General features: G+C 48.5%; 1 protein-coding gene across 1 annotated transcript; it reads left to right on the top strand.

The window, feature by feature from the left end:
* The first annotated feature begins 12,679 nt into the window (after positions 1–12,679).
* LOC106840844 (relaxin-3 receptor 1-like) lies at positions 12,680–13,940 on the top strand. Its single transcript, XM_070519614.1, has 2 exons — positions 12,680–12,955; positions 13,029–13,940. The coding sequence occupies exons 1-2, from the start codon at positions 12,680–12,682 to the stop codon at positions 13,938–13,940; spliced, it is 1,188 nt and encodes a 395-aa protein (XP_070375715.1).
* The last annotated feature ends 952 nt before the right edge of the window (positions 13,941–14,892 follow it).

The raw sequence follows: 14,892 nt of genomic DNA, 5'->3' as shown, positions 1-14,892 counted from the left end.
GAATTAAGGGGTTTTGGTCCTGCCCTCATGACACCAATAATAATCCAACCAGAAAAACAAGGACAGCCAACACTAAGTTTTGGGGGGCAAAAGGTACAGTTTGAACAAAGCAAGAGATTTGATATTTCAACATGTTTGATGTAATTGTTCAGAATGTCAGGTATCCAATTAGCGAGTTCCCCCCCAAATCTCGATGGAGATTATTTTGTTTACTTATTTATTTATTTTTTGGTGAGGAGGGTTGGCCCTGAGCTAACATCTGTGCCAGTCTTCCTCTATTTTGTATGTGGGATGTCACCACAGCATGGCTGGATGAGCGGTGTGTAGGTCTGTGCCCAGGATCCGAACCTGCGAACCCTGGGCCGCTGAAGTGAAGTGCCCGAACTTAATCACTCTGCCACTGGGCTGGCCCCAATTTTGTTTATTTTTGAAATGATTGTTATGGTATATAGGCTGACATCTCCAGTAAGATGTAACTTAGCTAAAACATTACCAGAAACTAATCAAACTTTAAAAATAGATTTATTCTGCCTCTATATATCCATTTATATATTGATAGATTGCTTAAAAGGTAGGAAGTACAGTACAACATTGTGTATTTAAAATTATAGTTGAATAGATAACAATAGAAAAACGAAACACACAATTTTTTTTAAATACAATAAATCCTCTTTAGGCCTAATTTTCTTATCTGTCTAATGGAGACAGTGATTCCCACGACCCTATTTCACAGGCTTTCTAGAGAAGTGGCTCTCAACCGGGGGGATTTTTGCCTCCATGGGATTTTGCAATGTTTGAAGGCATTTTTGTTGTCACAACTTGGGGAACGGTGCTACTGGCATCTAGCGGGTAGAGCCCAGAGATGCTGTTAAACATCCTGCCATGCACAGGACAGCCCACAACAAGGAATTATCCAGCCCCAAATGTCAATAGTTCCCAGGTTGAGAAACTCTGGTCCAGAGGATTAAACAGTTTGAAGGCACTTGGCAGAGTAAAAGGCCGTATGTTTTAGTAATTTATTTTATTTTGCATTTTTTGGTAAGGCAAACATAGGTTAAACATTCAAACTTTACACACAGTGAAAAGTAACTGTTCCATCCCAAAGCTGACCCCTAGTCCCTCAGTGCTCCTTCCCACTTTCATCTTTCCAGAAAAATTCTATGCAAACACAAAGTTATAGGGTACACACATGGTGGCACATGTATGCTCTATCTATACCTGGCTTTTTTCATTTAACAGCATAGCTTGGAGATGGCTCCATATCCTTACTTATGTATCTGCTGCAGCCTTTTAATAGCTTCGTGTCATGTGGCACATGAACCAGAATGTGAGCTCCATGAGGGCAGGAAATCTTTGTTTCACTCACTGATGTATCCTAAGCACTTAGAACAGTGGCTGGCATAGAGTACACGTTCAATAGATATTTTCAATATTCAAATAAATGATGGATGGTTGACATTCCTTATGTCTGTATGCCATTATACCCATCTCCTACTGATGGGTATTTAGATTGTTTCCGATCTCTTGCTGTGATGAGCCCCTGTGTGCATGGGTGAGTACATCTGTAGGATAAAGTCCTGGAACTGGGATTGCTGTCAAGGGCATGTGCATTTGTAACTTTGAGAAATAGGTATTGACAAATTAAAGGTATTATTTCGGGAGGGTCCCTTCCACCCCAGTATATTGCAAGAATGGCAAAAATAATTTTAAATGCCAGTTGAGGGTGCAGATTGCTAAACAAGGATGCCCAGAGAAGCCCCCTCAGAGGGACAGGATCTGGGCTGAGTAAGAGCTGGCCTTGGAAATGCACAAGATGATTGACTTGGAAGAAGATGCTGAGCTGCCACCATGGGCCTGATTAGACATTGTTCTGGAAGCCCTAGAGACATGGGTGTTCTCAGTTTACCCTCTTTCTCTGAAGCACTGCAGCCTTCGCATGCCAACTATCTGGGCCTTGGGAGGGCAGCCTGCCACGAGGGGCAACACCACGGGAGTCACGGCCATTATCCGTTGGAGATTTCAGAGCCGTCAGTCAGCTGAGGGCACAAAGGCCCAAGATTGGCTCCCACTGCCTTGCCCGCAGCCACTTGAAGAGTGGGACTGATGGTTAGACAGAGGTGAATTGTGGTATCAAATGAATGCTGTATCCCATGTGCTGGCACTGTGCCTTACTTGCAGTGTCTCATGTAATCCTCTTCCTAACATGAAGTAGATATTGTTATTATCCTCATTTTATAGATGCATAAACTGAAGCACAGAGAGACAAAGGAGTTTGCCAAATGTCCCAGATTTGGAGATGTCAAGGCCAGGACTGGCCTGATTCCAGCCCCTGGGTCCCTGACCACTACACGCTTCTGCCACTCCAGATTTCCAGTTTCAGATTCTCTCATCAGAGGATCCATTTCTTCACAGCTCCTCCTTTTATAGTTGTTTCTAAGTCTGTAGACAGCTAGATGTGTGGGAAGCGGGCCACTTTCCCCGACTAGGGATTCACTGAGGCTTTCCTTTATGAGCACCTCCTAAGTGCCAGTTGCCAAGAGCCATGCAGATTTCCCTCAGTTATGGCCATCACGTTATTTCCTGCAGTCACATCTTGTCTTTACATCCAGCCCATGAACTCCCAGAGGGCCAGGGCCCTGTCTGATGGGCTGGCACCTGGTAGGATCTCAGGAGAAGACTGCTATCTGAGAGTATAACAGCTCCAGAAGTGTGAGCCTGTGCATCTGACCTGACGCTGAGAACCAAACCATCCTCAGATCTCTAACCACCCCTCACTCTGCAGCCTGGGGATAGTCTTGGTTGGTTTCATCTTCTTCGTTTTAAAATTGTGTTTTTGGGGCTGGCCCCGTGGCCAAGTGGTTAAGTTTGCGAGCTCTGCTGCAGGTGGCCCAGTGTTTCGTTGGTTGGAATCCTGGGCGCAGACAATGGCACCATTCATCGAGCCTCACTGAGGCGGTGTCCCACATGCCACAACTAGAAGGACCCACAACTAAGAATATACAACTATGTACTAGGGGGCTTTGGGGATAAAAAGGAAAAAAATAAAATAAAATTGTGTTTTTCTTCTTTTTCATGCCATTCTTTCAGTGACTGGTGTTCCATATCCTTGTGTCTGGAAATAATTTGAAAACTTTTTCTATGTTCTATGTATTTACTGAGTGCTTGGGAGCTCTTCTGCCCATTTTTTATCTTCTAATAAATTTTTTCATGTATTTTGTTAACATTGGAAAGAAAGTGTTTGTTTCAACATTTAAAAACCAGAGTCTGGGGCCAGCCCCATGGCCGAGTGGTTAAGTTCACGCGCTCTGCTTTGGCGGCCCAGGGTTTCCCCAGTTCGAATCCTGGGCACAGACATGGCACTGCTCATCAGGCCATGCTGAGGCAGCATCCCACATGGCACGACTAGAGGGACCCACAACTAAAAAGACACAACTACGTACGAGGGGCTTTGGAGAGAAAAAGGAAAAATAAAATCTTTAAAAACCAGAATATTTGCTGGTAATAAGATCCTGGATAAAACTAATTACATGGGTCATTTTTCTTTTTCTTTTTTTAATCAATAAATCGTTTCACTCCTTTGTTTATCCAACAGATACTCACTCGTGCTCCCTGCAGTGGAGCTCCATGAATAAAAACGGCATGAACCTTATTATAAAGTTGCTGTTGCCAACATTAAAAATGGAGCTGGTTATATAATTTGGGGGTTGGGAAGAATATTTTAAAGATGAAATCAACAGCAAAATCTGTAAGAAAAATGTTAATACATGTGCCTACACGTAAAGCAAAAACTCTCCATATTATAAAACTCCATAAATCCAACATCCAAAAAATAGGAGACCTAAAGAGATCAGAAAAAAACAGAAGGAAGATTATCAAATAAATGATCCAAGTGTCTCAGAACTGAAGCACTTGAGTTTCTAAATTGAAAGAGTTTACTGGCATCCAGCACAATGGATAAAAAAAGACTCACACCGGGACACGACATCTTTGCATACCAGAACTCTTGGGGACTAGAGAAAATTGTTTCTAGAGTTTCCAGAGAAGGGGGTGGGGGGGGAGGGAATGATCATGAAGACTGTGTAATCAGAAAAGCACTAGTATTCTCTCCAGCAACTCTATAAGCTAGACACCAACATAGCAATACCTTCAAAATTCTGAGGAAAATGCTTTCCAATATAGAATTCAATTATCAGACTCTCAATCAAGTGTGGGGGTACAATAAGGTCATTTTAAGACACGCAAGTTCTCAAAACATTTACCTTCCATGCACCCTTTCTCAGAAAGTTACTGGAGGATGTACTCTACCAAAATGAGGAGGTAAGCCAAGAAAGAGAAAGACCGGGGAACTAAGAAACAGGTGATCCAACACAAACATAAAGTAAAGGGAGTCTCTAGAATAATAGTAAAGGAAAATTCCAGAACCACAACTGTTTAGTAGGCCAAGAGAACCACAAGTCCACATTGGAGCAGAAAGTCAGAGATCAGAAGGGAGGGCTCAAAAAAAAAGAACAAAATCCAAAGAAATAGAGATTACCTGGTGTATGTACAGGAACCAGCAAAGGCTTAATTGCAAACCATCTGAAGGACCAATTCCAACAGCCAGTGGTAGAGATAAGACATACAGACTTGGCTCAGCACAGTGGCTACTGTGGGCTGGGTTCAGGATCTAGAGATGTTCTCAAGGCCAGCTCCACATAACGATGGAATGGGAGACAGCCTCTGGAATCAGATGTGGTTGGATTGAAGTGTCAGCTCTGCCTAGGACTAGCTGCATGCCCTTGGGGAAATTGCTTGAGCCTTCTGAGTTTTAAAATATTAGTAAAAAGGGATTAAAGTAATGGCCCATGATACTGTGAAGATTAAATGAGATGATATATGTGAAAGTGCTTCATAAACTAATATTATTCACAGTGGAAGTTATCCAGCAACCTCTGTCAACCCAGCTCACCACAACTTCACCACTGCTATGATCTGAATGTCTGTGTCCCCCGCAGATTAATATGTTGAAATCCTAAGCCCCAAAGGTGATGATATTAGGAAGTGGGGTCTTTGGGAAGTGATGAGGTCAGGAGAGAGGAATCCTCATGAATGGGCCTTATAAAAGACGCCCCAGAGAGATTCCTTGCTCCTTCCACCATGTGAGACCACAAAAAGAAGTCTGCCACCCAGAAGAAAGCCCTCACCTGACCATGCTGCTACCCTGATCTCCGACTTTCAGCCTCCAGAACTCTGAGAAATAAATTTCTGTTGTTTAGAAGCCAGCAAGTCTGTGGTATTTTGTTATAGCAGCCTGAAAAGACTAAGACAGCCATTCTTCTGGTAAAACATACAGACTCATAGATGCCCAAGGAATGTTGACCTCTTGCTACTAGCAGAATATACTCTCCCTCCCTACATAAATATGGCCCTTTGGACCAGCAGCACCACATCATCTGGGAGCCAGTTAGAAATGCAGCATCTCAGGCCCTGCCCTAGACTCAGAATCTGCATTTTCACCAGATCTCCAAGGGATTGACAGGCACCTTAAACATGGGTCTAGTAGGCCCCAAGCATTTCTCTTCTCACCAAATAAGTTGCAGGCTCCCAAGAGCTTCTTGGATTTGTTCCTAAGCCAGTTTATACTGCTGTTCGTTATTATATTATGAAACATAATTTAATAGATAAACCCAAGTCTGAGTACAAAGGGAGAGTTGTTGTTTCCATGAAAACTAGGTTCAACGTTTTGGAAAGACATGATAAAGGCGAGTTGCCTAGAATCAGAGCTCAGTACAGGAGGCTTCTGGGAAGGGTGTGATACCTGGGACTATTGCCTGCTGGGGTGCTCTGGAGGCAAGTTGTCTGGGAGACAGGCCTGAGGACAGCATGTCCTCTCTGTTTACCCCGAGTCATCCCTGTGCCTACCCCACTGCCACCCCAAGCCCCAGTCTTACAGTTATTCCTTGTCAAATCTGAGTTTTCTGTATTCCTTAACTAACATGGGCATGCTTACTTGATGCCTTACATGAATTTTCTGATTAACCCTTGAGCAACTCTATGAGGTAAGCTATTACCACCTTCAATTTACAGGCGAGAAAAACAGATTAAGTCACTTGTGTGAGATCACACAATAACTAGCAGAGCAGAATTTGAAAGTGGATCTGTCTGCCCCCGGTGCAGGGCTCATGACCATTATACTGTTCTCTGGCAGCTGACACCAAGAGTTGAGAGAAAATACAGATGGTGCAGAAACATCTGAGAAATGTACATCCTTGCCAGAAATTAAAGGAATCTAGATCCCAGCAACCATGGAGCACTTCTCACCTATCAAATTTGCGAAGGTTTTTGTTCTTTCCTTATTTAATTTGCACTTATATCAAAGTAACACATGTTCATGGGTTAAGAATGGAATACTACTCAGCCATAAAAAAAGACAAAACCATCCCATTCACAACAACATGGATGGACCTGGAGTGTGCGATCTTAGGTGAAATAAGCCAAATGGAGAAAGACAAACAACATATGATTTCACTCGTTTGTGGACAGTAAACAAATACACGGACAAAGAGAACAGTTCAGTGGTTACCAGGGGAAGGGGGCCGGGGGTGAGGGCACAGGGGGTAAGGGGGAACACTTATATGGTGACAGACAAGTAATAACGTACAACTGAAATTTCACAATGTTGTAAACTATTATGAAGTCAATTTTAAAAAGTTGTATAATTAAAAAAACAAACAAGACCAACCGTCTCTGCGCTGGCCCATCCCACACATCCACACAGACACTCTGTGGCAGGAGGGGATGCAATTCAAGGAGGACTCCTGAGCCAAGCCTGTTCCCTGCCACTGCTGTGACCTACTGTCCACTGCTTTCCAACCTCCGCACTTCCTCTGGGCTCTCCAGGGCCTCCAGGAATGTTGCCCTGGCGTTTCTGTGACCTTCCTACTACAGGAAAGTAAGGGGCTGAGTGGCCCAGACAGGGGGAAGGAATGGGGAATTGGAGAGGGGACATGCAGCAGGAACCCAAAATGATCCGTGCCCCTTGGCACAACCACCTGTAATCTCACTGTAGGGAAATTATCCCAATGGGAAAAACCAACACTGGCCACATAACTTGTAGAAAACCATCCATGGAAGTGCTATTTTTTCACTGTAGTAACAATAATAAAGAGACTTCTTAAAAAAAGAAAGGAAGAAAGGAAGGAAGGAAGGAAGAAAGGAAGGAAGGAAGGAAGAAAGAAAGGAAGGAAGGAAGGACGGGAGAGAGAGGGAGGGAGGGAGGGAGGAAGGAAGGAAGGAAGGAAGGAAGAAAGGAAGGAAGGAAGGAAGAAAGGAAGGAAGGAAGAAAGAAAGAAAGGAAGGAAGGAAGGAAGGAAGGAAGGAAGGAAGGGAGAGAGAGAGGGAGGGAGGGAGGGAGGGAGGGAGGAAGGAAGGAAAGAAAGAAAAGAAATGTATCCCCAATCTGTGATCCTCTCCCACCAATAACTGTGTCCTCTTGGGCAAACCCTGACACACGCAGATTTTCAGTGAGTTGTCATCGGAGAGACCCAGGGAAAAAGACAGGCTCTTCGGGGAGGCTTGGGTTCAACTCTTGGTTCAGCTGTGGGACATGGGGCAAGTCCCCTCTCTGAGCTGCAGTTTCCCACTGTATAAATGGGGATCACATTCCTTGCCTCACAGAGGAGGCATAAGGGCTAGAAGAGATGATATCTGTACTGGGCCTGGCTCAGAGTAGGCTGCTCAGTCAAAGAGAGGGAGCCGCCTCCCAAAAAGTGTCTCGGCACCTCAGTGCTGTCCCCACCCCTGGCTCCAGCTGCCCTCTCTGGGACACTCCCTAGGCCCCTGTGTATGTGAGTCTACTGTACAGCACTTGTTGCTTATCTGCCCTTCTAGCCCCAGCCTTCCTGAGGACCCAGAGAGGGTCTCCCCATAACCAACACCCACCCTACAAGGTGTGCTCACAAGTGCTCATGGAATGAATGATTCCAGCCCAGCCTAGAGCTCATGGCCCCCAGCCCTCCCTGCATCTCCCCGAACATGTCCTCTGCCCCCAGCACTGTCTCAGTGTCCCTCATTCAGCGCTGGCTCTCCCTGTCTGAGCCCTCCCATGACCTGTGAGCTCCTGGAGGTAGGATTGATGTTAGTCCGTCTCTGTCTCCATCACAATGCCAACCAAATGCTGGGCCCAGAATGGGCAATGGCCTGCAGCTCTTCATCCAGTGGTTCTTTATTGACCACCCACCATGTGGGAGGAACAGGACAAGCACAGTCCCCACTTTCATGGAACTAACTTTCTAGTGGGGGTAGACAAAAAAAATGCCAACAAATAGACAAATTCTTATCGTGACAAGTGCTATGAATAAAACAGGATGATAATACAGCAGTGGGGATGAATGATGTACTGCTACACACTATGATGTGGATGAACTTCACAGACACACATAGCCAGGCACTAAAGTGTTCACGTTTCCTTTTTTTTTCTTTTGAGGAAGATCAGCCCTGAGCTAACATCTGCCACCAATCCTCGTCTTTTTGCTGAGGAAGACTGGCCCTGAGCTAACATCCACGCCCATCTTCCTCTACTTTATATGTGAGACACCTGCCACAGCTTGGTTTGACAAACAGTGCATAGGTCTGCACCCAGGATCCAAACTGACGAACCCCTGGCCGCCAAAGGGGAATGTGCGAACTTAACCACTGCACCACCGGGCTGGCCCTGTATGTTTCCATTTATATGAAATATAAAAACAGGCCAAATTAATCTGTGCTGTTAGAAGTGAGAATAGTGGTAACCCTGGGAGGATGGGGGACTAAAGGGCCATGAGGGAGCTTGTGGGGATGCTGCTCATGTTGTTTCTTGATGTGGGTGCTGGTTACCTGGGTGTGTTCGGTCTGTGAAAATTCATCAAGCTGTGCACTTATGATATGTGGGCACGTATGTATGGATATTACATTTCACTTAAAAGATTTTTTTTAAATCCTAGGGTGATAAGAGGGAGACTTGAGGATGGGGTGGGGCTTGGTGCTACAGGTAAGAAGGTCAAGGAGGACTTCTTTGAGGAGGTACCATTTGATCTGAGTCCTATGTGGTAAGAAAGAGTCAGACTTGGGACAAACTGGAGGAAAGCACTCCAAGCAGAGGGCCTGAAGTAGAGGCAAGAAAAAGCTTGACACCATGGAGGGATAGCAGAGGCCAATGTGGGTGGAGCCCAGCATGGAGTAGGATACAGGTTAGTGGATTGCTAAATGAGGTCAGAGAAGTGAGCAGGCATCAGATCAGCAAGTCCTCGTGGTCAAGTAGAGTGAGGATTTTATCCTAAATGGGATAGGATGTCATGGAGGGTTTTAATCAGGCACATGCTATGATATGACTCATCTTCTGAATGCTGAAAGGAGAAGAGATCCTGGGCTGAACCACCCCACAAGTCATACATGAATCAATGAAGACAAGAAATACACAGACAACTCTTAGAGTGTGAGAACTACAAGGAGCCTTACAGACCATTTTACAGGCGAGAAAAACAGACCAGAGGGGGCCACCTGACACTCAGCGACACCTCCCATTAGAGGAAGAAAAATTCCTGATTCCCAAGGTCCACTGGAAGGAAACTCTGAAGGTGTTTGATCTAATTTTGCAAACTTTCTATCAGATTACCGGTTCATCCAGGCTTTGGCCCAGACTAGAGCTGCGTAATTGGGTTAATTTCCCCTTTTCTGACCACTGGCCAGAGAATCTCACTTGTTGCAGATTACCTCTCTCCTGGGCTAGGGAGGCAGAGGCCTGGGAGTGGGTCTGGCTGCAGTGACTGACTGAGGACAGGAGAGGTGGGAAAGACCTGCCCTTTGGGGACCACCTCCCAGCTCCTGGTGGCATGCTGTTCTGATGTTCCTGATGATGGTGGGAAAAAAGGAGAAGGCTCCTGAGAATGGGAGCTCCAGGTTACAGCCAGTGGAGGACTGTCCACCACAGAGAGGGTCTGGAGAGAGCCTTCAGCAAGATGAGAGGTCAGCCTGGCCTCTCAATAATAATAATAATAATAATATAATTTTTATTATATATTATTATTAAATTATATATTATATAATATATAATTATATATAAAATATTGTTATATATTATTAAATATATATTACATATTTTATTATTATTATTATTATTATTATTAGAAGGGCCCACAGCAGGCAGAGCTGCGGGCTTTCGCTCATTAGCTTGGTTTATTCTCCATGACCCTGGCAAGGGGTTATCGTAATCTTCTTTTACAGATGTGCCTCAAGGTTAATTGATTAGCCCCAGGACACATAGCTGGTAAGTGAGATAAAGGGACCTATGGCCTCCTCCTCCCCTGGAACCCTCCCATCCTTCAAGCCAAGCCCCTTCCTTGGGCCTCCTGCCCTGTCACTCACTCTTATTACCTCCTTTTGTCTTATTTGTTGTTTTATTTATTGGTTTCCTCTCCATGAGTTCCTCTCATTCATACTCACTTATCTTTATCCCCCAGCAGAAGATATGCTCTGATGCGGGATCGGTGAGCCGAGGAGTCGAAAGAAAGATTTCTTAGACTCTCAAGATCTGGCAGTAGTGCTCTTTTATTTAGAGAATAGTGTGGAATAGCATGGGGACAGGACCCATGGGCAGTCAGAGCTTCTGCTGCTGCCGCTTCTGCTGCCCCCGCTGGCATGGGGACAGAGCCCATGGGCAGGCAGAGCCGCTGCTGCTGCCCCCGCTGGCATGGGGACAGGACCCATGGGCAGGCAGAGCTGGTGCGTGGGGACAGGACCCACGGGCAGTCAGAGCTCCTGCTGCTGCCCCGAGTTGAGGGTTAGGGCTAAATTTAAGGCATGGGTATGTGAGTCATCTCTTTACAAGACAAAGGAAAAAAGTTAAAATGGTACCAGTGCCGGTAGGGTCCGGCCATTGGGCGGTCCCACAACTTTTAGATAAGAATCAAACCGGATTGAGTAAATGGCAGAAGTCACCGCTCAAATATTATCTTCAACTAAAGACAAAGGAGGATTTTGGGGTGGGGGGTCAGTTACATGAGGTTGCCAGACAGTAAACAACTTAAGTTCTTGCCTTCCCCATTAAGAGTTTCCAGAGATAAAGCCATCCCCCCTTCCTCCTGGCGCAGAGAGGGAGGCATGGAGATTTCCTTCACAAATGCAATTGTCTCTGATCAAAGGGCAAACAAATTCCACTCCTCGGAGCCTGCTTCTTATCTGTAGTTTTAAAAGTAACCAGCCTAAAAATCCTCGTCATAAACCGTTTTAAAATTAAGCAGCCTAAAAATCCTCATCATGCTCCACATGCATTGCTGCATCCCCAGTGCTTGGCAAGGTGCCGGGCACATAGAAGGTATGCAATACATATTTTTGGAAGTCAAGAAGGAGATGGTTGAGGGAAGGCTTTTCTGAGGAGGTGACATTTGAGCTGAGGCCTGAGTACCGAGAAGGAGCTAGCCATAGGAAAATCCGGGGAAGAGCATTCTTGGCAGAAGGAGCAGCAAGGGCAAAGGCCTTGAGGTAGAACTGAGATTGGTGTGTTTGAGGAAGGGCAGGCCAGCGTGTCTGGAGCAAAGTGAGTCAGGCTCAGAGTGGTAGGAGACAAGGTCTAGGAGGCAGGCAGGGAGGTCAGACAGAGGGATTGTCAACCCTGGCACACACTGGAATTGCCTAGGACACCTTTAGAAACACTAGGGCTTATACTAGATCCCAGACCTCTGCAGTATGGGATTTGTCTACTGATTTTTTTATTCTTTTTTTCTTAAGCCCTGGTTGAGGGTCTCCGTCATGAGGCGTTGTAGGCCAAAGCAGGAAATCTAAATTTTATTCTAATTGCAAGGGGTAGCTACTGGAGTACGTTAAGCCGAGGGAGTATTGGGATCAGCTCAAAAGCCACCTCGCCTGAGAAGCCTTTGAGCCTTCCCCCGGCTTTAGGCCCCTACTCCATGCACGCTCAGCACAGGCGCTGGCCCACTCATGGCCTCACAACGCTGGTCATCCGTCAGGATGTCTCCTTCCCTGGCTGCTCCTGGCTTAGTTGCCTCTGTCCCCAGCCCAGGTGCAGGCAGGTCTGCTGGCGGCGGGAAGGTCTCCGTCCTTAGAGAACAGAACAAAATGGGCGTGGGGATGAGGCGTACCCAATGCTAAAGCACAGAAGGGAAAACGCCTTTATCAAGATGGGGGGGATCAAGGGGGCAGGGATGGAGGGCAGAGGGGCCGCCAAGCCCGGCTGTCCGGACTTGGACAATCCTCCGCGGTCTTCCATTGGCTATCTCAGGGCCAGCACAGTCTGGAGGTGGAGGCGAGATTTGTCTGACTCCCTCTCCTCCAACCCCAAGTGTCGGGGCCACTCTGGGATACTAGAGCTAAGTCCTCACGAAGTGACCCGCAGCCGCGGCCCAGCGCGCGCGTGAATCGCAAAAGCCATTTGCTCCAGCCCAGGCTTCGTGGCGCCCACGCCTCAGTTCCCTGGCAGAGGGTCCTCAAGTCTCGAGGAAATCGAAGGTGAACCAAAAGCCAATAGAAATACGACTTAGTAGCTCTCGGGGCGGGGCACGGGTGCAGTTGGCCAATCGCCGGCCAGCGGGGCGGCCTCCAGCCCTTTCAACTTGCTGCCGAGAGGCGCCGCAGACCCCCAGTACTCTCGGGCGGCTGCGAGCCTTTGAGTGGCCCCGAGCGGACCCCTGAGTCCCCGCCAACGGCGATGGCGTCAACCAGAGGCAGCTGTCGTATCGCCCGCGTCGTCGGGGCCGTAACCCCCATGAACTGGCTGGAAGACCCGTCGTCAGAGCTGTCCCCGAACAGTTCCGTGGGCAACGGATCGGAGAGCTCTCACCCGGCCCGGGGTCCTCGCAGCCTGGACGGCCTGGAGGGCGTGGCAGGGGCCGGCGCGGCACTGACGCTGTGGGCGCCGATCGCGGGCGCCTACCTGGCCCTGTGCGCTGTAGGGCTTGTAGGCAACATGCTGGTGCTGGTCTGGGTGCAGTCGCAGCAGCAGCGCCGCCACTCGCTGCTGAATTGCTTCCTCTCAACCTGCAGCCACCGACCTGCAGTTCGTGCTGACGCTGCCCTTCTGGGCCGTGGACATGGTGCGCGACTTCAGCTGGCCCTTCGGGGGAGCCGCGTGCAAGGTAGTGCTGACGCTCACGGTGCTCAACATGTACGCCAGCAGCTTCTTCTTTAGCGCCACGAGCGTCGAGCGCTGCTGTGCTGTCTCGGGCGCGCAGCGCCGCAGTCGTCCCGGCACCCCGTGGGCCGTCTGCGTGTGCAGCCTGCTCTGGGCCACCGCAGTCCTGGCCGTCGTGCCCACTGCCCTGTTCGCCAGCGTGGGGGCTGAACGCTTGTGCCTGCTGTGCTTCCCCGACGGCAGTCCGGACTGGCTGGCCCTCTACCATCTGCAAAAGATCGCCGTGGCCTTCGTGCTGCCGCCTGCCACGCTGACTACCTGTTCGCTGTTGCTCCTGCGCTTCCTGCGGCGGCTGCGCGGGCCATCGGGCGACTGGCCCCGACGGCTCTCGCCGGTCACCCACGCGCTGTCCTGCGTGTTGCTGGCCTTCGTGCTCTGCTGGCTGCCCAACCAAGCACTCACGTTCTGGGGCGTGCCGATCAAGCTGAACGCAGTACCTCGGGACCATGCTTACTTCCTGGCGCAGGCCTTCCTCTTCCCCGTCTTCATCTGCCAGGCGCACTCCAACAGCTGCCTCAACCGGCTGCTCTACTGCCTGCTGCTCTGCGACTTCCGTCAAGGTCTGCGAGAGCTGTGCGGCCGGGCAAGCGCCCCGCGGACCTCCGACCCGGGTCCGACAGCCGTGCCCCAGCAGCCACGCTCTCCAACCAGGCCTGAACCCCGAGAGGCGCACCTCTCAGGAAGGACCACTAGCAGCTGCGTCATTACCGAGAGTGATGGGGCAGATTGTGCCACCCGGGGTTGGGGTGATGACGTCAAGAAGCAGTGTCTGACTTAAGGGCCAGTATTCTTGGGTCTCTAGGAGGGGCGGTGTGGGCCCATTGGCCGTGGAGACTACGTAGGACAGAGTTCGCCACTAACGTTGTGTGACTTTTCCTCCCTAGGCTCGGTCTCCCCATTCCTACAAGAAGAGGTGAGGATCAGATGAACCCTGGAGACCCCGCCGGGTCTAGCACTTTGATCCTCTTGGCACAACCTCTGCAAACAAAAATCGCCTTATAAGGCACTTAATTGGGCTCTTGCTTTATGTTTCCCTTTTGTTTCTATAAGGGAGCTGTGAGAGAGGGATCTGGGCCATTTTTGGAAACCTAGAATGGAGGAACTTCAGGCACAAAAGTAGCCTGATGGCTCAAGATTTCTGAGCTTACATCTACAAGGCGTGCCTGCTACATGTCCACTCCAGATCCTGGGGGCTTGGCCGACCCCAAACATCATTCATTCAGCAGTATGCCATGACTCTGAGAGTGCTGGCTGTTGCATGAAAAGGGGCTACAAGGAGCAGCCCGAAGGCCTGGAGCTGTGCAGCATCGGGTGGGGGTTGGGGGGGTTGGTGGGGGGGAGCTGCAGTGGCCTGAGTGGACACATAGGGCGGAACTCGGACTTGTGGGAGAGAAGTCATGGGAAGCAGATTTTGATCCCTAGTTATGATGAGCCTTTCCCGTTTTTGAGCACCTGAGCTTCATGAGGTAGCGAGCTCCCTGATCTTGGAGTTATTCTAGCAGAAACTAGACAGTCGCCAGGAATGATGGTCATAGAATTGATGCATCAAATGGGGATGTGGAGTTACTAGATGATTTCACAATCCCTTTTAGCCTGAAGACCCTATAACTGATACAGGACAGGTAGGAGTATATTTTCAGTGCTTACGTGATGCAGGCCTCAGCAGTCAGCATCTTCTCCCCCTGCTCCCCAAATGTACCCTGAAGGTAAATCAAAAGACAGCTGATTTA

This window comes from Equus asinus, chromosome 2 (assembly GCF_041296235.1).
Source record: "Equus asinus isolate D_3611 breed Donkey chromosome 2, EquAss-T2T_v2, whole genome shotgun sequence".
In the NCBI taxonomy this organism is placed as follows: domain Eukaryota; kingdom Metazoa; phylum Chordata; class Mammalia; order Perissodactyla; family Equidae; genus Equus; species Equus asinus.
This window is presented reverse-complemented; position numbering and strand designations above follow the sequence as displayed.

Excerpts from the sequence above, each read along its gene's own strand:
- LOC106840844 (XM_070519614.1), top strand. The coding sequence starts at position 12,680 with ATGGCGTCAACCAGAGGCAGCTGTCGTATCGCCCGCGTCGTCGGGGCC. Across the intron at positions 12,956-13,028 it reads ACATGCTGGTGCTGGTCTGG|TTCGTGCTGACGCTGCCCTT; the intron begins GTGCAGTCGCAG and ends ACCGACCTGCAG.